The sequence below is a fragment of the Capricornis sumatraensis genome, chromosome 15 (assembly GCF_032405125.1).
Source record: "Capricornis sumatraensis isolate serow.1 chromosome 15, serow.2, whole genome shotgun sequence".
Taxonomy (NCBI): domain Eukaryota; kingdom Metazoa; phylum Chordata; class Mammalia; order Artiodactyla; family Bovidae; genus Capricornis; species Capricornis sumatraensis.
In genome coordinates, this window is record NC_091083.1 from 61,610,430 (window position 1) to 61,633,298 (window position 22,869).

Genomic DNA, 22,869 nt, shown 5'->3' on the forward strand with positions numbered 1-22,869 from the left:
CCTCCCTTTGGGAAAGAAGTAGGAGGTGCTGTGCTCTTTGCTGGGGGGAAGACAGGGCTTAGAGGTTACTTAAAGTCTTCTTTCTTCGTTTCTAAATTTTAAATGGCATGTTTAGAATTTAATCTTCAAACCTGGGAGCCAGACCTGCAAGTTGAAAGATGACAGCCGAGAGATGGTTTCGTTTGGCTGGCTGCAACAGCCAGATGGCAGATGCTGTGAGCGGGAGACGGAGGGAGGCTGGCGGGGTGCGGGGAGCGGCTTCTGTTTCGGCTCCTACCCCCCATCCACAAGTAAACCACTCACCCAGCACCAGGCCTGGGCTGTACACACCCCGGGGGTCGCTTGAAGTAGCTGGTATTGCCCCCTACCGGACGGGGCCCCAGTACGGCCTCACTTTTCTTTTTAAACTTTTTATTTTGAGATAACTGTAGATTTGCATGCAGTTGTGAGTAATGATACAGGGAGAACTCTTATATATATCCTCCAGCTTCTCCCGGTGCTGACGTCTTCCATAGTGATAGTTCAGTATCCCAACCAGGAATTGACATGCACTGACCTTGTTCCAGTTCCCCCCGTTTACATGCATTCATCCGAATGAGTGAGCATGTGTGTGCGTGCATTTGTGTGCGCCTGTGTGCATGCTTAGTTCTATGCAGTTTTATCAGATGAACCACTGGCAACCAGTAATCTGTTCATCTCTATAATTTTTTCATTTTGAGACTGTTATATAAATGAAATCATACCGTATGTAACCTTTTGAGATGGGTTTTTTTTCCCACTTGGCATGACTCTAAAGATCTACCCAGGTCATTTGATGCATCAATAGTTTATTCCTTTCTGTTGTTTCTGTGCCACGGAGATACCCAGGGTAAGTTTGACCATTCACCTGCCCAGGAGCATCTGGGCTGCTTCCAGGCTGGGGCTGAGACAAATAAAGACCCCATGAACATTCACGCACAGGTTTTTGTGTGAACATAAGTTTCCGTTTCTCTGGGCTAAAAGCCCAGGAGCGTAATTGCTGGGTCATATGGTAGTTGCAGATTTCGTTTTGTGAAAAGACCTTCCACGTTTCATCAACACCCATCTATCCCCTGGCCTCTGGGAGAGAGATGTGAGTCCTGGAGAGTGGACCTTGGACGTGAATTCCTTCCTCCTTCAATTATTAATTGACAGCAGCATATTGTGCCAAGCATGGTGTTGCCCTCCAGGGATTCATTGAGAAAGAGATAAACAAGGGTCTTTGCATGGAGCTTTCCTGCTGCTGAGGTGAGATCAGCAGTCAGCAGGCAGGTGCGTCAATAAAGACAGTTACTCTTATCAGACGCTGGCCTACACGCTGGGCACTCTGCAGGTACATTACTGTCCTCGAGAAGACCAGGGAGGGACTGTCCTTTGCCCCCAGAGCCATGGTGCATGCATGTGTGCCCAGTCATATCTGACTCTGCAATCCCATGGACAGGGGAGTATGGCGGGCTACAGTCCATGGGGTTGCAGAGTGGGATGGACTGTAGCCCACCACACTACCCTGTCCGTGGGATTCTCCAGGCAAGAATACTGGGGTGGGTTTCCATTCCCTTCTTCAGGGGATCCTCCTGACCCAGGGATCGAACCCGCGTCTCCTGCCTTGGCAGGCAGATTTTTTACCACTGAGCCACCTGGGAAGCCCTGTGGGAAAGAGCAGAAAATCCAGGCTCCTAACATATACTGCATTGCCCCTCGTGGCCAAGACTGGCCATCGGGAGATGCAGAGTGAGGTGAGAGGTGAGGATGTTTGGGATGGGGCCACTGGGTGGTGGTGGTGTTCAGTCGCTAAGTCGTGTCTGGCTCTTTGCGACCCCATGGATTGCAGCACACCAGACTTCCCTGTCCTTCACCATCTCCTGGAGTTTGCTCAAAATGTCAGAATTTGCTGACAAAACATGGTCCACTGGAGAAGGGAATGGCAAACTGCTTCAGTATGCTTGCCTTGAGAACCCCATGAATACCTGCTCAGGTAATCCTCAGTCATCCTGGCAGGTGATGCTGTTACTGATCCATGCTTTATGGTAAGGAAGCAGAGCAGGGGGCCAAGGTCATACATACAGGAAGTGGGACGTCTGGACTCAAGTCTGAAACCAGGCTGCTTGCCTCCCACTGCCCTGCTGGTCCACATCTCAGTCCTACCATGAGCCTCTGTGTTCCTCAGAGAACCTTGTTCTTTCCATTGTTTGGGATTTCTCTGCTGTTGGAAGATGTTCAAGAGGAAATGATACAAGGGCTGGAGTAGCCTCACCCGTCGGGTGGAGACCATGGAGCGGCAAACCGCTTTCGGGGAGGCGTCTGGCGTCTGGGAGGCTTTCCACTGCCCTCTGGGGATTTGTTTTGTTCATCATCCAAAAAAGAAAGAGGAAGGGACTCATGAGCACCACAGGGAAAGACCGGACAGATTTAGACGCCAGACAATCTCAAACACACGCAGAAACACATGTGCACACGTGCACCCACAGGAGACCCTCAGAAAGACAGCTCAAAGAGAAGGACGTACGGACACAGGAAGTCAACAGGAGGAGACAGATGCACGGACACCCTCAGATAAAGCCTGACCTGCAGGCCTTTGGAGAGAGGCAGAGACAGACACTGATGCTCCCACCTGCTGGGGTGTGGTAGCCATGGTTCTACAGGAGTGTGGTCACTCCCCCACCTGAGCTCCTCCCAGCCAGGGGGTCCATGCAGCGGCCAACTGTCAGGATATCCCTCCTTGGTTTCTAGAGCCCCCACCCAACCCCCCAAGCCTGTAAATAAACTCTCAGTCAGGAATTCCTCCCCCCGGTTCCAGACTCTTTCTTGGATCTGCATCCCACATCCAGGCGATGAGCCGTCCTACCTCCCCGGCCAGCATGCAGCGTCTGTGTCACCTTGTGGTCCAGTCTGGCCCCTAGTGGATCGGCCTTTGCTGGCTGCTGCTCTTGCTACAAGACAAGAGGAGGTAAGCCAGAGTGAGGGACCACTTCAGCTGGGGCCGCCGGGAGGCAGTGGCTTGTGCTGCGGCTTTGTGTTGAGTTTCTGGTCCAGAGGACAGCAGTTAGGATACCAGCCCCCACGTAGAGATCTGTGTGAGTTCCAAATTTCAGGTTCCCTGTCCGTGTAACAAGGGTGCCACAGGACTAAACCCCCCAACCCTGGAGCTGCTGGGAAAGGTCCGTGAGATGACAGCTCAGGCCTGGGAAGCCCTGGGAGCTGGGGCCATGTCAGTTGTAGGTGTGTTGTTAGAATGAATGGCCTTGGGAGAGTCCAGACCATCAGTCGTCTGTCCCAGAAATAAATTTAGCCAGGTTTCTGGCAGCACAGGTTTGAACCCTTTTGCTGTGGAGAGCAGGATTTATTTATCACCCTGGGAAACTTCAGCTCCCAGGATCTGGGCCCAGCACATAGCAGATGCTTGGTGAATGCGCTCCTGGAATGATCGTGTGGGACAGCAGAGTCCCTGAGGTAGGAAGTAGACCACAGAAGAGAACATCCCTCGTGGAAAATAAGATCACAGAGGCCCTGGCGTCATGCATGGGGTTGTGGGCAGGCTGCTGGTGTCCCCACAGGTACATTTGTGTCTCCATAGACCCCCCCACCGCCAGCCATCTGCCCCCCACGCAGGGCAGGTTTGCCACTTCCACAGTTTGCAGCCAGCCAGTCTCCCTACATCAGCTCCTACTATTCAAGATGTGTTAGTGAGCTCATGTCTTAAGTTCAGGGTGCCAGTGAGGGCTCTTCCTCAGGCATACATGGCTGCCTTCTTGCTATGTCCTCAGATGAGCCTTCCTTGGCATGTGTGCAGAGAAAGTGAGCTCTGAGGTCTCTCTTCCTTTTTGTTTTTTCTGTTGGCCACATTGTGCAACTTGCAGGATCTTAGTTCCCCAGTGCAGTTCACAGCTCAGTCACTCAGTCACGTCTGACTCTTTGCGACCCCATGGACTGCAGTACACCAGGCTTCCTTGTTCATCACTAATACGCAGAGCTTCCTCAAAGTCAGGAATTAAACCCAGGTCCTAGCAGTGAAAGCTCTGAGTCCTAACCACTGAACCACCAGTGAATTCCCTTTGATGTCTCTTTTCATAAGGACACTAATCCTATAGGACCAGGGCTCCACCCTTGTGAACCCAGTTATCCTTAATCACTTACCTGGAGGCCCCATCTCCAAATACAGCCACATTTGGGAGTTGTGGCTTCAATGTATTGTTTTAGGGGGGACACAGATTCAGTGTGTAATACAAGGTACTCTTCTGCTCCAAGCAGAGGATTTGGGAAGGCACGTGAGAACTGCCACTCCTTGTTGGCTGATCTTAGCTCCCCACTGTAGGTCTGCATCTCGAGCCCCTGCACTGCTCTGGAGGTTCCAGGCTCCTGGCTGCTTGCCTGACTGTGTGTTGACCAATGCAAGTTTCTTTGCTGCCTGAGCACCAGGATAGGCCAGATACCAGGGAGAGACCAGTAAAGGGGATGCCTTCTTCCTTGGAGCTGGGAGTCCCACATGGTGATGGCCAGAGTTTGGCACTGTAATAGGATGTAAAAGTTGCTCTGGAGCAACCATAGCTGGGCTTTGAGGGTTGAAGAGGAGTCCTTCAAAGACTGTGCAGAAAGTCTCCTGCTTGCCAGTCTCATGCTGGCTGTGGGGAAGCTGCAAGACAAGGAGACCGCATGCTGATGGGCAGATGGACAGTGACAGTTAAGACACAGACCAAGGGATGGCTAAGTCATGACATGCATTTTCTAGGAAGTCATAGCAGATAACCAGGGTGCTGTTTACAAAAGAAACTTCCAGTTACATGGGAGAGCTTACAACTGCCAGAGAAAGCCAGAGAAGGAAGTGGCCGCAGGGGCAGTTGGACCTGGGGTCAGAAGCTGGATTAGGAGGAACAGGAGGCGAGAGGGTGTCCCGGGCAGGTGGATTAGCCTGGGCAAAGGCCCCGCCAGAGGGAAGCAGAGGTTCTGCTCAGAGGGCAGCTGAGATGCTGCCGGGCCAAGAGGACTGTGCAGGCTGTCAGGAGGCAATTGGCATGGAAAGTGGGAGGCCAGGGTCCTAGGAGAGTCACGCAAGTCCTTGTGGATAACAGCTGATGCTTATGGGCCACTTGACATGTACTGGGCGCTTGATAAGGAATTTAGCCTTGTCCTTAGGTCACACATCTGGCCATGGGTAGATCTGGGGTTTGGGCCCAGGCAGCCTGCTCCAGGGCTTCTGCTCACCCTGCTCCTGGTGTTTGCTGAATCTGATTCGGTTCCAGAGAGCCCAGGGGTGCAGGAGAACCCATTCTGCCCTCACAGTTTCTTTGGCCTCTCCTGCCATGTGACCTTGACCATCATTGCATCTCCTGCCTCTGCTCTGGATGAGACCTAGAATAGCTGGGCTGTTCATGGTCCTAATAGAAAGGGGTACTCCCCAGCTGGCGCTGAGACTCCTCCTGACCAAACTGGTCCCGCCGACCCTGAAGGCCCCCAGCACGCGGCCGCCGTTTTAGCGGAGGAGCTATTGAAAAGTGGCTCAATCCCGGCCGCATTGTGGGCCAATTCAGAGCTGAGCTCTTTGTCAGAGGCTTGGAGACGGAGCCCCCTTCACATCCCCTCTCCTGGCGTTGCCCCCAAGCCCCTCTGAGCTCATGTTGGGAAACACCAGGCTCTTGAAAATCAGTAATTGAGAGAAACACTGCTGGTTTCCAAGGAGCACACGGTGACTCCCGAGTGTCGAGGGCAAGCCAGAGTCACGTTGTCACCATGTTCAGAAACTCACACACACACAAGCGCACGCGCCCCGGTCTCTTTGGTATGTAAATTAGTATTGGTGAAACTAAAGCTGTCCATGTTTGTTATAAAAAATGCAAACAATATAGAAATACAAAAAGAATAAAGGATAGATGGCTTCTTTCAGTAGTAGTCATCATGAACAATTTGATTTTTATCCTCGTTTTTGCTATAAAAATGGGTGCATATTATAGATACTGTTCCAGTTTCATTATTTCTGCTTGGCAATAATTGCAAAAATAGCCATCCGTCCTTAAACCTATATAGGTTAGCTGTTCTCAGCCAGGCATGGTTCTGTGCTCCCCAGGAGACACTGGGCAATGTTGGCAGACACTTTTGGTTGTCACAACTTGACCGTGATGGTGCTACTGATTTCTAGTGGGCAGAGGCCAGGCATGTTGCTAAACATTCTGCAGTGCATGGGCCCCACCGCAGAGAATTATCCAGCCCCAAAATCTCAGTAGCACCAAGGCTGGGAAACCCCACTGTAGGATTTACCTGTCTTTTGGTGTGTGTGTAATTTTTATTGGCGTTTAGTTGCTTTACAATGCTGTTAGTTCCTATTATACAGTAAAGGGAATCAGTTATACTGATACATATATCCACTCTTTTTTAGATTTCCTTCCCATGGAGGTCACCACAGATCATTGAGTAGAGTTCCCTAAACTGTAGGTTCTCATTAGTTATCTGGTTTCTACATAGTGTGTATATGTCCATCTGAATCTCCCAATTCATCCCACTCCTCTTCCCACAGTGGTACACATAAGTTTGTTCTCTACAGCTGTGACTGTGTTTCTGCTTTGCCAGTACATTCATCTGTACCATTTTTCTGTATTCGCCATATAAGTGATATGGGCTTCCCAGGTGGCAGCGTGGCAAAGAATCCACCTGCCAATGCAGGAGACGCAAGAGACAGGGTTTGATCCTTGGGTTGGGAAGATCCCCTGGAGGAGGAAATCACAATCCACTCCAGTATTCTTGCCTGGAAAATTGCCTGGACAGAGGAACCTGGCAGGCTACAGTCCATGGGTTCACAAAGAGTCAGACATGATTGAGCATGCATGCATGCATAAATGATATTTCTTTTTCTCTTCTGACTTACTTCACTTTGTATGACAGTCTTTAGTTTCATCCAAGTCTCTGCAAATGGCACTGTACTGTTCCTTTTGATGGCCGAGTAATATTCCATGGTATGTATGTATCATGTCTTCTTTATCTGTTTCTCTGTACGTGGACATGCTTCTCTGTCCTGGCTATTGTCAAAAGTGCTGCCGTGAACACTGGGGTACATGCGTCCTTTTGAATTATGGCTTTCTCTGGATACATGCCCAGGAATGGGATTTTGGGGTCATATAACGGCAAGACAGTGAGATACATATATACGATGGTTAGGTTAGTGGAATTTAGACGGTCTCTGGTTGTTCACAGTCACAAAAAACCCTGCAGAAGTGTCCTTATACGTGTATGCTCTCAGGTCCTTCTGCGGATTTTTCTGTTGGATACAATCTTGGAAGTTAAAATTGCAAGCTGGAGAGGTAGCATGCCTTTTAGATTTTGATAGGTCCTGCCACGACGCCCTCCAAGCTGATTACGGTCATCGACGCTGCCACCGCAGACAGCTCACTCACCCACGCCTCCTCTCCTCAATTAACAAAGCGCATTTGATTTATTTTAAATAACTTTGCATTGCACCTCCGTGTCCATTGACAGAAACTGCTCTCTCTCGCCGCAAATTCACTCCGTTCTGCCAATAACTCTGAAACAGTGATTGATATTTTGCTGACAGTGGGTGTTTAAAGATGTTCGATGTTGGTGACAATAGGAAAAAAAATCCCATTAGTTCTTTCCATTTGGGTAATAGCAAGAAAGATAAAAGGCACGGCTTTGTCTTTCCTTATTGAAGGAGCGTTTAATCACAAGGCTCTAAAATGATTACACAGGCCCTCTGCTCGCCCTGGAGTTGATTTTACCTCCCCATTGCCACACACACACTTTGAGACTCAGGGCTCACCCATCACCCAGCTGCAGCCCTCTCTCAGGTGACCTCCTGCAAGGTGACCTCGGGATGTGTGGGCTGAAGCCCCAAAATGAGTGAAGCGCTGCACACGTTGCCACTTGGGTTCAAGAAGGCAGTTCGCCTACATGCAGGACTAAGTGTCTTACTAGTTAAAGGAGATGAACAACACAGAAGGGTATGTGGGACTGATGATTTATCGTTCACATCCTTTAAACCTGGCTCTGTATTTGTTGGCTAATTAGTGCACCTTGACTGTATGGTCCCCTGGGCTTCCGAATGCTTCCACTGACACTGGGACAGACCAGTGTGGAGCCTTCTCTGTTAGGCTCCGCTGGACAGGCTACAGAGCTGAGATCTGGTGCTCCCATCCTGAGATGCTCTTGAGTAGAGTAGGGTAGACATGAGTTGAGAGAGTGATGCCCGCATGCTAGGGAGCTCAGGGAGGGATCAGGGGGAAGCCCAGAAGAAAAGTGTGTGTGTGTTCATGCATACTTGTGTACACAGGTGCAGTCCAGCGGGGGAAGAGGGAAGGGAGGGAAGGAGTCAGCCAGGCGAGGAAAGGCTGGAGGTGGCTCAGGTGGATGGAAGGAGTGGTGTCAGTGTGGCTCATCTTCTGTCGTCCCATTTGCTCTATCTACAATACAACACTTTCATCCCCAGAGTGGCTGTCAGTTCAGCCAGTGCTGGAGAGAGTAGGGAGAGTCTCACAGGGCAGCTTTGGGTTCAGCCACACGTGTCTCCCCTCTCCAGGTGAGGGGACTAGACGACCACCTGGCACCTGGGTATCACCTTGGGCTCCTCAGCCAGGGCACCATGGAGGGGCGGTCAGGCCCTCGCCTGCCCCATGAAGAGCAACCCCAGCTCAGCACCTAAACTCCCAGGGCCCATCAGAGGCACCCAAAGCCAGGGCTCCACTGCCCTCTATCCCAGGCTGAGGGGCTTGACCCAGCCTCCCCCCAACCCCCGAGAAGTGCTGCTAGACCCAAGATGACAGCGTCTTTGCCAGGAGACCTCTGGGAACCCCCATTCCAGGGATCAGCCACCTGGTTTGGAGACCGGCAGATGCTTTGTCTCTTTTCCTGTGAATGTAATTGCACGTGCTCAAAGGTGAGTGTGCAGGAGTGTGTATTACAAGGAAGGAGCCATCCCCTCTCGGGCACCCCCAGGGTAACCATGCCTGGCCCTGGGGCCATGTAGATGCATGTAGTCACTCACAGAAGTTCGTATGCATCACCCGAATCACTTTTATTTTAAAATACACGTCTGTGCTTTTTTAAACAAGGATGGTCCCATCTCATTGGATAGCTTCTCTTGCTCAGGAAGAAGCACAAATCGGTGTGTAATTTATCATTGTACACAAATCTGCTAGCAGTGGCTTCCTAGGTTGTGTCAGCCCCTTGGGCGGGGGGGGACATTTAAGTGGTTCCCAGGGATTTTGCCTTTTCACCTGCAGCGGGCCTTCCTGTGCTCTTCTTTATACTTGAGAACACTGTAATCCTTTATGCCATGCATTTCTTGTGTGCCTGCCCTGGGGAATGTGCTGGGGACACAGAGAATGAGCGATGGACACTGGTGTTCTGGGAGGGAGAGGCGCAAGCCCCTGATGAGAGCTACAGAGAACCGTGAAGCAGGCTTGGGACATGGGTTCCAGGGACCAGGGCAGACAGTGATGCAGACAGGATGCTCAGCATGCTTTCTGTGTATGTGACACTGGAATGGAGATCAGGAAGGAGGTGAGGGGGTAGCAAGCACAGGCTCGTGGGTAAGATCATTCCAGACAGAAGGAGGGTCTCATTCAAAGGCCCTGGAGTGGGCTGTGTTTGGTCCTCTTACAGAGCACAGGGGCTTCCCTGGCTGGTGGCTCAGACGGTGAAGAATCTGCCTGCAATGCAGGAGATGCTCGTTCTATCCCTGGTCGGGAAGATCCTCTGGGGAAGGGAATGGCAACCCACTCCAGTACTCTTGCCTGGAGAATCCCATGGACAGAGGAGCCTGGTGGGCAACAGTCCATGGGGTCGCAAAGAGTCGGACATGACTGAGCGACTCACACTTCCACTTTGTTTTCACAGAGCACAGAACAAAATTCTCACTAGAACAGAGCGCTAAAGGCAGAGAATCCCAGGAAACCTGCGTGTGGAGATAAATACCCAGGAGGTGATTTGTCTGGTCAGGAGTTCTCGCTTGAAAGTTTTGAGAGATTGTTACTTTGCTTTTCAGAGATGCTCCCAGCTTGCACCGTCTGTCAGCTATGGTGCTGGCAGAGGGACCGCCTTGCTGGGCCTTCTCCAGCCACTGTGATTCCACCACCCAGCTCAGGTCTGTGTGGGGCAGAGGATAGGTGTGGCCCAGGGCCTGGGGTTCTGGATTCCACATAATGAGGCTTCTCGGGTGTTCTTGCAGAGGCGCTGCCAACCTGAGTCTGTGGCTGCAAACTGACCGGTATACAGTTCTCACCACAGCCACATGGGATGGGAACTGGGTCAGCCCTCCGTGTTTTCTCCCCCAGATGAGGACACTAAGTAATGTGCCTGAGGTCACAGTTAAAGTGGCAAAGTTGGGATTCGAACCCAGGAATCTTGGGGGCATACTTCGTGTTCTGAATCAGTGCTCCGAACTCTGCCATGAGCAGCAATGCGGGGAGCCCTGGGCCCCAGTGCAAGGCTTTCCCTCGCCTCCCTGCACCCAACACTGGACAGCGTCGTGGACAGTATCTCATGGTTATGTGCTCTGCTATCAGGCGCCTGGCGCCCAGCTGCATGCTTGGCACAGAGTAGGGGCTGGGTAAGCGTACAGTCTGTCTTTAAAAATGAGAAAACTGGCCTAGATTTCTGCCCACCTCCCGAACCTTAAGAGAAAGATCCGTTCTTTTACTTACAAACGGTCTTACCCTAAGAAATCAATGTGCCGTCAGGGGTGTTTGAAATGGCACCAGGAGTGATCAGAAAGTTATTCCTTTGACGTCTGGCTCAATTTTATTTGAAATTCCAGGGGGGAAAAGGAGCTGGGTTCTTATTCAAATGCGATGGTGGGGGAGGGGCAGTAAATGAAGTGGCAGGAACCCCAGGCTGGCTGGGGCTCCTCAGAATGACAATGAGGCCTGCCCCGGCCAGTCTCATCCAGGCAGGCCTAACGAGATTAGATTTTCATAAATTTCAGACAGTGCCAATTCCTAATTCCTCAGTGTGCGGCCAGGAGGCCAGACAGGGCCGCCTGCACGGACTGCTTGTTAACCAGGGAGCACGCCGGCTGCCCCTCCGCCCGGAGCAGACACAGGGCGGGGGGCAGTACGGGGGGGGGGGGGTCGTCTGGTCTGGAAACCTCCTGTGGGCTGGCAGGAGCTGGGTGGACTCTGGCCCAGCTCTCCAGCCAAGGAAAGAGAAAAGATCTCCAGTATCCGGCTGCTTCTCCGATGATTAACTGAAAACCCAGTGATGGTTGTGCCCACACGTTGCATGGCAAATTTTGCACCAGCCCTCTCCCCATTTACAGCCAGGAAGCAGCCGGACAGGGATTTGAACTGAGGCTCCTGCGTTTGGTTTAGGTCTGGCTCTTTCACTCAGAACAGGGGGCCATAAACTTGGTTGCAAAAGAATTGCATCTTCACCTTAACCACCCCTAACAGGAACATGGGTACCAAACCACAGGGCATCAGCAGCTACTTGCAGTCCGGTCACCAGTAGAAACCACAGGCTTCCTATCCATGGAAACCTGCTGGGTCGCATTTAATGTGAGTATCCCATGTCGCTTGTGTGATCCTGCATGTTCTTTCTATATCGAAAGTCTGATTGAGAGTTTGAGAACTATATTTTGGTAGATTTGGGTTCCTTTTAAAGCCTCACATGAATTTTTATTCAGTTTAATTTTATTTTAAAATAAGCATTCTGAGACCTCATCCTGGCTCCCCCAGCTGCAGGGAAGGAAGCCATGGGGTCAGGACTGCTCTCTGACTCCTGGCCTGACGGGACCGACACTGCCTCTCGGTTTGTGGGAACTAAGTGGGGAGGGATGTCCTGTCCTGGGCAGGTGTTTGGCACTCAGATAGAGACAGAGGAGAAGGCAGCTGTGTCTTTATGCAGTTTCGTGGGAGGTGCCCAGAGCTCCCCCAAATGCATGGCACGAGGCCTTTCTAACAACCATCCTGTGACTTTCCTCTGTGCTGGTGGGGAGGTGGGAACCACTGGTCAAGATACTGGCTTCATGGACCACATGGCAAGTGACGCTCTAGGCAGTCTTGATCTACCCTGGCAAACAGTCCCATTCCACGCGAGTGCCTGACTTGAACCAACACTGTTCCTGACATTCTGGGACCACAGTACCCAGGACCATTGGGTGTGGGGCTGTCGGCCTAACCCATCCCTGAAAGCACAGGCTTGAGGGTTTGGGGTCTTGAACTGGCCAGTCATCTCCCTTCTCGCAGCCTCAGTTTCCTCATCTGTAAAGTTGGCGGCGGGGGTCATATTAGTGTCTATTTCACAGAATGCAGCTGAGGATTCAATAAGATGATACCCAAAGAGATTCGGGCCCCACCTGGCCCTGAGGGGGCTCCCAGACACTACCCCTCATTAGTGTGAGGCAAGCTGGGAAAGGACCAGAGACGCCCGTATGCACACCTCAAAGTGACTGCATCCGTCCCTAGAGACACAAAAGCAGAGTCAGGCTGCTCCAGTGAGGTGGATGGAGCTATTAATTTGAAGTTATTCCACGAGGAAAGAAGACGCTCAATTAAATAAGAGTGACCTTACTTTGCATGTGGAAGATGGGCTTGGCCACCCCCAGAGAACCTGCTGCATCCGTCACCCACCCCAAGGGGGATATTACCAAGAAAAATGACAGGACCGCTGCCCCATGGTAAGCGGACCTGACACCGAGATCAGAATGAGGGAAGTGTGATGTTTCCTCCCCAAAGACTCCTGTTCTCTGCGCAGGTCCTCTAAGCAGGGACCGGTGCCTGTAAGTCCAGCCACCACCCTGGGTGACCTTTTCTGACTGACCCTGGGACAGAGGCCCATGAAAGCATGCTCAGTGTTTCCAGGGCATCAGCCTGGATGAAGGGTGCCTGCTGTCCCAAAGGCATGGGGTTGTGATGGTGGTGACAGCGGATCACCCACTGTCTCCCGCCCTGTTCTGAGCCCTTGACATGTACTTCTTCATCTTTCCTGGAGCTCTCAGGGGTGCATATGCCCAGGGTCACACGGCCAGCAGCTGGCAGATGCAGGGCTAGGCATATTCTGAGGTGTTCCCACGTAGGCGGGGGAACTGACAGATACTTCAGGAAAGCTGGGAGCATGTAGCAGGAGATAAAGGCCCTTTCCCCTCTCATTCCTTCAAGGAGGCTCTGGATTTGGGACTGGCCCTGCCCTTTGATCTGGAGGAACTGTCTGTGCCTTGGTTGGCTCGTCTACACGATAGAATGGTGATGGCTCTCAAAACCTGGGGGAGGTGGTCTCAGTGCAGGGCGGTGCACATGTTGTACATGTTAGCATCCTGACTGTAGTCCCAGTGAGTAGTTGCTATGACAACAGGGAGTTTGGGCTGGGGACCAGCCCGCCACCCCCTCCTGCTCTGATTCCCCTTTGTTTGTGACCAGGCTTTGCTGTGAGCCCTGTGGTCACAGGAGAGTTGAACTGAGTGGAGGGCAGCGGTTGGACCTATCCCTTCCGCCAGTGTGCTGGGCACCTGGTCCCACGTCCAGGTAAAGGGAAGCCCGTGAGACTGAGGACGCTGAGGCAGGATCGGTGTGGCTCTGCATCTTGGGGGCTCCTCTCTTGGCTGGAAGTCTAGAAGCCACCCATCCTGCAGACTTTGGCCTCTCGTTGCTTTTAAAACTCTTTGAATATGCTGCCGGCGTTAAAGGCCAGGCAGCTTCACCAGCTGTTCCTAGGTTCTGGAGAGATGGGGAGTTGGGGCTGCACTGACCCAGCCTGCCTGGGGGCTGTCTGGCCTGCTGGGGTTTCAGCTAGCAGTGCCTGTCTGGAGCACCCTGTTGACCTGATGAGGAGGAGCTCTTGCTCGATTAGTGATGCCTGCAGTGGGAGCAGGAGTGAGGAGCTGAGCACGAAGATCCAGAGAGGCCAGGCAGATGAGGTCAAGCAGAACTAGGGCCCCGGTGGAGCTTGGGGCAAGTGGACAGCACAGCCTGTGTTAAGAGGGTGGCCACCCACAGCTCTGTTTGTTGCTTGGGTGGGGACAGGACTGTGGATGCAAATGCCCTCAGGCCCCCCATTTGCCCCATATTCCAGCAGATGCTTTCTGATGCATGTCCCAAAGAGGTGAGTTCATGTCCCCTGATGGCAGAGTCTCTAGGAAGGAGCACCCTGAGTGTGAAAGTTCACTGTGCTATCCAGGGGACCAGAGCCCCCTCACCCCATGGCCAAGGTCAAGACACCCAGCCTAGGCTTATTTTTGCCTTACGGGTTGGGATGAATCACCTGTTGGTTGGGGGGCCTTTCCTGACCCCCTCAGTCCCCCTGTTCCCGTGTCTCCATGTCTTTCCATATGCTCAGTTGCTCAGTTGTGTCCGACTCTGCGTGACCCCATTGACTGTAGCCTGCCAGGCTCCTCTGTCCATGGGATTCTCTAGGCAAGAATACTGGAGTGTGTTGCCATGCCTTCCTCCAGGGGATCTTCCTGATCCAGGGATCGAACCCATCACTTACGTCTCCTACATGGGCAGGTGGAGTCTTTACCACTAATACCACCTAGGAAGACCTCGTGTCTGTGCACACCCTGGAATATCCAGCTGGGTCCTGCTTGACCCTCTCTCTTCAGACGTATGGGTTTGGACTGTCCTTGTTTGCTTTGGCTGGTATGCTGGGGAGCCTCTGCTAACCATGGTCACATTGAGGGAGTGTTCCCTGAGTGCTGGCCATGTGGGCCCCCACACAGCCTCTCCCTTCCACTTGGGGAAATTGGCATGGACTCAGAGTGAGTGAGGGTCACAGAGCCAGCCTGGGCGTCCCCATGGAGTGCTGTGCCACCCCGGAGCTGCCTCAGGGACTCTGCAACCCTTAGGCGTCTCCTTTCCCTTCTGGCCATGACCCCAGGCCTCTGGCTTCCCGAATAGAGCCTGGAAGCACTTCGTGGTCCCCTGAGAATTTCGCCCCGTCGTCCCCCATATGGATTTGTGTGGGGTTGTGGCCCAGGAACCAGTGCGGTCATGTTAGTGCCTTCAGCACCCTGGGCTCCTTTCTGGGGGTGATTCTCTCACTCTGACACTGCACCCCAGAAATCAGGTCCTCCCGCCCTTTGGGGGTCGGGAGAGCTGTGGGCTTTGTTCACGCCCACTCGGCCCTTGGGGCCTCATCTGTTGACCCAATAGGACACCTCCAGCCCTGTTGCCTCGCCACTGGATGTTGCCTAGAGGAGGGCAGCGGCCTGGCCAGGAGCCTGCAGGCCGCCAGGCCTGGGACGAGACACAGACACCTCCCTTGCTTCAGGCCAGGCGTGGGCAGGGTCCCTGGAGACGGGCGGAGGAGGGCAAGGGTGCCTACCCCCAAGTCCAGGCCGGGGTGAAGAGTGCACGGTGTTGGGGGAGGGGTTGCAGGCCCCTCTGAGGAGGGGGCGTGGGTGTTGCACAAAGCCAGCCTGTGTGTCCCCTGAATGGGCAGCTTTATCCCAGGCCCTAGCGCACAGGCCCCAGACCAGCCTGTCTGGGGAGGCAGGAGGCGTGGCCACAGCCACTGGGTTCCAGGCCAACATCCTGGCCTTTGCCAGCTCAGGCCCCGCACCTTCCTGGCGGGAAAGGGAACGAGTCCCTCTGAGGGTTTGAGGCTTGTCCGATTTCCCGCCAGGCGGGGCCCAGCCTTCTTAGGCATCAGGAAGGACTCACTGAAATCCCTGGCTACTTCATCGTCCCTCCTGTCCCTCCCAGGGCGAGATAAGGATGTGAATCCCATCCCCACCCCCCAGGCTGGAGCCAGGACCCAGGCTCCAGATGGAATTCTGGGTGCAGCAGTGGACATCCAATGAGGGAGTCACCAGCGGGCAGCCTGTCACATGACCTGAACCTGGGTCCCCTCACCTGTGAGGCAGGATGATGACAAAGCACCCATATATAGGCTCAGCCCTGCACAGAGATGCTCAGCCCTGGCACATTCTTTGTCCCTGTGGTCTTATGGACTGTAGGCTGTTAAGCAATACCTTGGCTCTCACCCTCTAGATTCTGGGAGCGCCTTTGGTTGTGTCACTAGTGACACCAGTCTGAGCCACTAGTGTCCTCAGACATTGCCACATGTCCCCCAGGGGGCAGACCCACTCAACTAACAGCATCACGCAGACTTTGGCACGTCTGGGCAAAAAGGCTTTACATGGTGGGAGAAGGTGGGTGTCCCGCAGAGCCTGGGTAGGAAGAAGGGGTGGCCAGGGCTCCAAAGAGGGCTGTGGGCGGGCTACGTGCAGAGGGGTCCTGCCGAACCAGCAGGAACATCCACCCGGGACAAGTCGATCTCCCGCTGGAAGCAGAGGCTGGTGGCAGGAGGGGCTGCCCTCACAGGCTCTGGCCAGGCCCCGGGTGAGTGGCACACGGCACACGGTGACACAGTGCGCCTCACTGCCTGCTTTCGAGGCCCCACCTTCGCCCGCCCCCACTCCTCCAGCTTCCGTATGTCTGTCTGAGAAGAGGAAGCGCTGAGTCAGTGGCCCTGAGCTTGAACCTGTACCCCTGGGGAGACCTCGGCTAATTGCTTGTCAGTGCCAGGGGGCGGGGTGGGGGGGAGGGTCTTCCTGCCTGCCCTCTGGGATCTGGGGAGACACATTTCCTGGCTTGTCCGTGGGCAGCCTTGGACCAGGGGAGGCTGGCTGTGCCCGCCCCCCCACCCCCCGCCTCCCCGCCTCCAGGTCACTGCCCCGGCCCCCAGCCTCTCACCTGCCACTGCTGGGGGCTCTGCTGGCATTGCGCATGGCCACCTGCCGATCGGCCCGACACAGACCCGCTCGAGTCAGCAGAAACTGCCCCGACTCTGGCAGGATCAAAATAACCTCTTTCCTTTTCCAGCACTTGAGGGTTTTTCCGCTTTCTGGGGGAAAAAAAAAACAACCCGAAAAAAAGAAATGAGAGTTGCAGTGTTTGCAGCCTCCCGGAATGTGGTTTTTCTGAGGCCTCTTCCTGGAGGTGGGGGTGGCCCTCATACCCTCCCGTCCTGTCGAGGGTGGTGTCTCTGTGCGTCTTGTGTGTGTGATAAATATGTCTGTGCGTGGGTGTGTTATCTGTGTTTGTGTGTATGGGTGTGGCAGAGTGTTGGGGGTGTACAGGGATGTTGGGGTGTGTTTGTGTGTTGGGGTGTATGGGTGCTCAGGAAAGCTGGCACCGAGCCCCTGCCTGCTCTGGGAACCCCAGTGTCTCACGTGTCCCCTTGGTCTTGCAGCGGAGCTGGAGTTCGTTGAGATCACCATTATCGTGGTGGTGGTCATGGTGATGGTGGTGGTGATCACGTGTCTGCTGAGCCACTACAAGCTGTCCGCTCGCTCCTTCATCAGCCGGCACAGCCAGAGCAGGAGGAGGGAAGACGCCTTGTCCTCGGTGAGTGCCTGAGCTTCCAGGGGCCTGGACACCCCCATCAAGTGCGTGTGGTGTTGGGGTTGAGTGCTCACAATTGGGGCAGACGGAGCGGCTCCCAGCAGGAAGGGACCTCGCCCTCCCCCAGATCTCAGCACCCACGTCCCCCCCTCATTCGCCTGCGCCTTCAGGCCGCCCCTGCCCGCCAGTGGGTGTTCCTCAGCAGATGGACCAGGAGGCGGTACAGAGTCCGTTGCTAAACAGTTTCCACCTCCACACCTGTGAGGTGGAGTGTAACAACCTGGACAGGAGCGGCTGTGTGACCGGCAGGCTGCGAATCACAGAGAGGGCAGCCCCGGGGCTCTGCAGGGAGCACGTCCCTGAGCCTGTGTTGGCCGGGCATCGGGGGGGGCAGTGACAGAAGCAGGCCGGGGCGGCCACTGTGGCCTCTCAGCTTTGAGGGATGTCTCACTGGGCCACGTCGGGCTGGGGGGTTCAGGCATCTCCGCTTGTGTACATCGCCAGGCTGCCAAGGCAAGGAGCATGTCCGCTCAGGTCCCTCGACTGTGAACACGGGGCGCCCCAACCCTGAGGCCCGGTGTGCCCGGAGGGCGCTGTGCCACTGCTCAGAAGCATCTGAGGCTCGCCCGTGTGTTCATGTGCTGTTGCCCAAGGGGCGGAGCCAGCAGCTACATTGCCATCTCTGCACTTGGTGATCTGCCCATCTTAGGAGAAACCGGGCTCAGAGAGGCGGGAACATTTGCCTGAGGCTATACAGCTTCTGTGGAGAAGGAAGTGGCAACCCACTCCAGTGTTCTTGCCTGGAGAATCCCAGAGACGGGGGAGCCTGGTGGGCTGCCGTCTTTGGGGTCTCACAGAGTCAGACACGACTGAAGCGACTTAGCAGCAGCAGCCCCAGCACACAGATTCTAAGCGACAGCTTGAGGCCTATTTTACCCCTCTCAGATCCTGGTGCAAAAGAGAGTACTTTGGACAAACGGGAAGACTGCAGCCCGGTAGCTATGCCCCAGGGCAGGACATCTCACCCCTTCTGAGCCTCAGTGTACACATCTGTAAAATGGGAGGGTCTCGCCTCTCTCCTGCCCACCCCCCTCACAGGGTCACAGGAAGAGTGATGTTAGTGGTGAGAGCTGGGAAGATGGCAGAGGTTTCCATGTGAGGGATCCTGGTCACCATGGAAAGGGGACAGCCATGTGGGCAGCACTGGGTCTTCGTGCCCAGATGGAGGCCAGGATCCAGGTTCTGGTTCCTGAACATCTGAGGCTAAAAGAAAGTACCCCTCGACATCTACCAGCCACCTGCATGGGCCCCTGGGGATGCCCGGCTGGGTAAACGCAGAGGCTTGTTAGACCTGAAATACGTGTAGCGGCTCCCCTGGGGCTCCTGCTAGACAGGGCACATCTGCAGAGTCTTGGGGCCCCATGACCTCCCGGAGAGACCCAGAGACAGCCATTGTCTGCTTGGCGCAGAGACCACCCCTGCCATAGCTGTCCTGCTGTGGCCTCTTTTCAGGGTGACCCCTGGGAGTTCATCTCCTCATCTGTCAGAGGGTGGGGTTCATGTTCAGGTAAGCCCTGTGCCCTGAGACCGCACATCCCAGCTGGCGCTGCACCAGAGAAGCCAGAAAATACTGCATGATGATGACAACAGAGATGCCAGCCGCTGCAGTGACAGATCGCAGCTCGAAGTCTGCAGCTGAGGGCAGGTCGGGGGCCACCTGGGTATAGACAGACCTGGGCCAGCTGCCCGCTCTATCAGGTTCTCCTGGCTCATTCCCTTGGACTCTTACTATGGCTGTGCTCACCCGGCAGCAGCCGTGTTAGTGGCGTGACAGACCCCCTGGCCCTTGATGGAGTCAGCTTTCGGACCCCTGATCTAGATGGAGAAGCCATGAGCAGGCTGGACAGGCTTTCCAGGGATGCTTTTAGGAAGAGAAGGAAGTGTTGGGGAGTGGAGGGGGCGAGAGAAGGAGCTGCCAGAAGCAGCGCGTGGGTCTGGCACTGGGACCTGGAAAGGTGTCAGGGCCATTCACTGAGTCAGGGAACAGGGTAAGTTAAGACTCAGCCCGTGGGCAGGTGCAGGGCAGCAAGCTGATGCCAGGTTACTCACAGTGGGGCTGGGCTGGCACAGGAGCAGAGATGCTGTGGGAGCCTGGGGAGGGGCCTCTGGTGGGTGGGTGGTCCTTGGAGGCCTCCCTGGAGGAGGAGGTGACCTCCAGGCGCACAAGTTGGGGTTAGTCAGGTGACAAGGATGGCAGCGATTCTGGGGTCTGCAGTGGGGCCTCCCAGCATTGACTGGTATATTCCTAAGCTCCCTAGTGGAGACTCCCTGGGCTAGTGGGTGGGCGGAGATGGTTTGAACCTTGGACAGAGGGCCTCACAGAGGGGTTTTAGGCAAGTTCATGTTGATCCAAGCTGACCCTGGCTGCTTGCACCCCTTTCCGGGGCTCCCAACTTGAATGGGGAGCAGGTGGGTGTGCCCTCATGTTTTCCTGATGCCCATGTGGGCTGTGCCAGGGGCCCACCCCGGGGCCACAGAGCCTGGTAGGGCCGGCTTGAGTCCAAATGAGTCTGGCAGCAGCAGAAAAGGTGTGGATACCAGCCCTGCCTCTTACCAGCTGGGTGGATGCTGTTCAGCTACACGCTGTTTTTTCGGGAGAATTGAGTTAGTGCTTTAAAGAGCTGAGCACAGTGCCTGGCACCAAGGCATTCCTAACATCAGTACCGAAAGGGCCCTGCGTGACCATATTAACAGTAACCGTATGTATCTGCTCTCTGTATCCACACGCCGGGAATAAACTAGACCCCAGTGAGTCTGTGTAGGGTAACGGCTTTCCTGATGGGACGGTTTTGAGACTCACAGAGCCCCCTAGCGGCCTCATAGGAAATTACAATCTTCCAGGCGAAGCCCCCCGCCCCCCGCCCCCAACTCCCTGTAGGTGATAACCGCCTTACCTGGGGATCCTCAAGAAAACAAGTCCCCAAGGAAAATCTGGGTTGATGGATATGTTCATTATCTTGATTGTGGCCTTCCACCCATACAGGAAGGATGCCTCTGGCCCTCAGAGAGCACGGTGTCAGGCAATGGAATTCCAGAGGTGAGTCTTAGCGCTGCCTACCCTCCATCACTCCCCCAAGTGATGGAGGGGGACTCCCTCAGTCGCCTGCTCCCGAGGCCGCTGTCGTGGACGCCCCTCTGCCCAGTAGCTTCCCTTCCCCAGGCCGGAGGCACCTCCCCTGTTAGTAGAGTGCTGCTCGAGGCCCACTCCTACTCTTCTCTGAAGAACCCTCTGGGCAGCCGGGATGGTCCCCGCCGGGACATTGTGCGCTCCCCACCCCCAGCAAGCAGCCCTTAATCTCTGCGACACCGAAGGACTCGGACTGCCCCTCTTTCCACCGTGTGACGCCACTGTGTGACACTCCAGGGCTCTCCAGGCATCGGGCGCTGGACTCCGGGCTCTGCTCCCTACCCCCACCCTCACTCCCCAGAGAGCAGAGTCATAAGCAGCAGCCCCCCGCCAACACCCCAACACCCCCACTCCCACCCCCACCCCCCCCGCTGGGCCCTGACCCTAACTTGGCTCTTGCCCTCCAGCCGCAGGTGTATGCCCCACCCCGGGCCACCGACCGCCTGGCTGTGCCCGCCTTTGCCCAGCGGGACCGCTTCCACCGCTTCCAGCCCACCTACCCGTACCTGCAGCACGAGATCGATCTACCACCCACCATCTCGCTGTCGGACGGGGAGGAGCCCCCGCCCTACCAGGGCCCCTGCACGCTCCAGCTGCGGGACCCCGAGCAGCAGCTGGAGCTGAACCGGGAGTCGGTGCGCGCACCCCCGAACAGAACCATCTTCGACAGCGACCTGATGGAAAGTGCCATGCTGGGCGGCCCCTGCCCCCCCAGCAGTAACTCGGGCATCAGCGCCACGTGCTACGGGGGCGGCGGGCGCATGGAGGGGCCGCCCCCCACCTACAGCGAGGTCATCGGTCACTACCCCGGCACCTCCACTTTCCAGCACCAGCAGAGCAGCGGGCCGGCCTCCTTGCTGGAGGGCACCCGGCTGCACCCCGCACACATCGCCCCCCTGGAGAGCACAGCGGCCTGGAGCAAAGAGAAGGATAAACAGAAGGGACACCCCCTCTAGGAGTCCCGAGGGCGGGCCGGGGCCGCAGTAGGTAAAACCGCAAATCACTCCGCACTTCTTGAAAGAAAAGAGAGGAGGCCGGGGCGACACACAGAAAATGCGACGCGTAACCATCCTCCTCCCCCCCCCCCACCCCCCCACCTCTCTGTGTATAAATATTTACGTGTTCTGTCTGGTCTGAATGCACAAGCTAAGAAAGCTTGCAAAAAAAAAAAAAAGCAAAAAAAAAAAAAATTCCACGTTTCTTTGTTGAGCTGTGTCTTGAAGGCAAAAGAGAAAAAAAATATTCTACACTAGTCTTTTCTGTTTCTAGTTGAGCTGCGTGCGTGAATGCTTACTTTCTTTTGTTTGTTTATGATGATTTCACTTAACTTTAAAGACATATTTGCACAAAACCTTTGTTTAAAGATCTGCAATATTATATATATAAATATATATAAAATAAGAGAAACTGTATGTGCGAGGGCAGGAGTATTTTTGTATTAGAAGAGGCCTATTACAAAAAAAAGTTGTTTTCTGAACTAGAAGAGAAAAAAAAATGGCAATTTTTGAGTGCCAACTGAGAAAGTGTGTATTACCTTGTAAAGAAAAAAAAAAAAACTACAAAGCAGGGGTTTAGAGTTATTTATATAAATGTTGAGCTTTTGCACTATTTTTTAATATAAATATGTCAGTGCTTGTTTGATGGAAACTTCTATCCACGTGTGTCAAGACTTTTAAGGGAGAAATGTCGGAATTTCCCGGTCAACTTCAGGCAGAGCGTGGGTTCCACGCTGGGGCTGGAGAGAGGCTCCCCAGGGCTGACCTCCTGCAGAGTAGAAGCTTTCATCTAGTGATAGGTTATTACCTCGATCTACATTCCCTCCTGAAGGAGACGTGTTTAGCCCTCCTCTGGGCCAGGACAGCCTTTGGATCGCAAATGAAATAGGAAAAGTTAACTCCAGGCCCCAAGTTCCAGGAAGGTGGGCTTTGCTCTTCCCGAAATGAAGATTAACTGTTACTGAAGGAATCTTAGTTTTTGGGTTTTTTTTTCTCTTCTTTTTTGAACCATGAAGGTCCCCATAGGAAGGGGCTCGCCAAGGTGCTCCCTGCCTGCATCGCCAGGGCCCCGCCAGAGGCAGTTAGGTGGTTCAGATGTGCAGGGTGCTTCAGCAGTTCAGCCGGCTCCACACTGCGCCAGCTGAGGTGGGTGCAGCCTGCTGGTGTGTAGGAAAGGCCCAAAGGACTAGCTGCGTGACCTCACCCCTGTCTTTATATCGGTTCTCACGTAACAGGCCCATAGCCAGAAGACCAGAGAGGAAAGAGCGGTATGCCCAGGTTTCTCCCAGGACACTGCGAAAGGGTGAAAATGAGAAAAACCGTCAAACCAACACAAACTCAAGCTTTAGGACGTAGAAGCAGAATTCTTCCCCTTCTCTCTTTTCGC

The 22,869-nt window shown here is 54.4% G+C and overlaps 1 protein-coding gene across 1 annotated transcript in view; it reads left to right on the plus strand.

Annotated features, from left to right (window-relative positions):
- Positions 1-21,534, plus strand: part of PMEPA1 (prostate transmembrane protein, androgen induced 1) — a 53,395-nt gene extending 31,861 nt beyond the window's left edge. Inside the window, exons 2-4 of the mRNA XM_068987393.1 lie at positions 17,149-17,303; positions 20,344-20,397; positions 20,895-21,534. Of these exons, the coding sequence (XP_068843494.1) occupies positions 17,149-17,303; positions 20,344-20,397; positions 20,895-21,443 (758 nt within the window). The 3' untranslated portion in view covers positions 21,444-21,534. The remainder of the gene's footprint in view (positions 1-17,148; positions 17,304-20,343; positions 20,398-20,894) is intronic.
- The last annotated feature ends 1,335 nt before the right edge of the window (positions 21,535-22,869 follow it).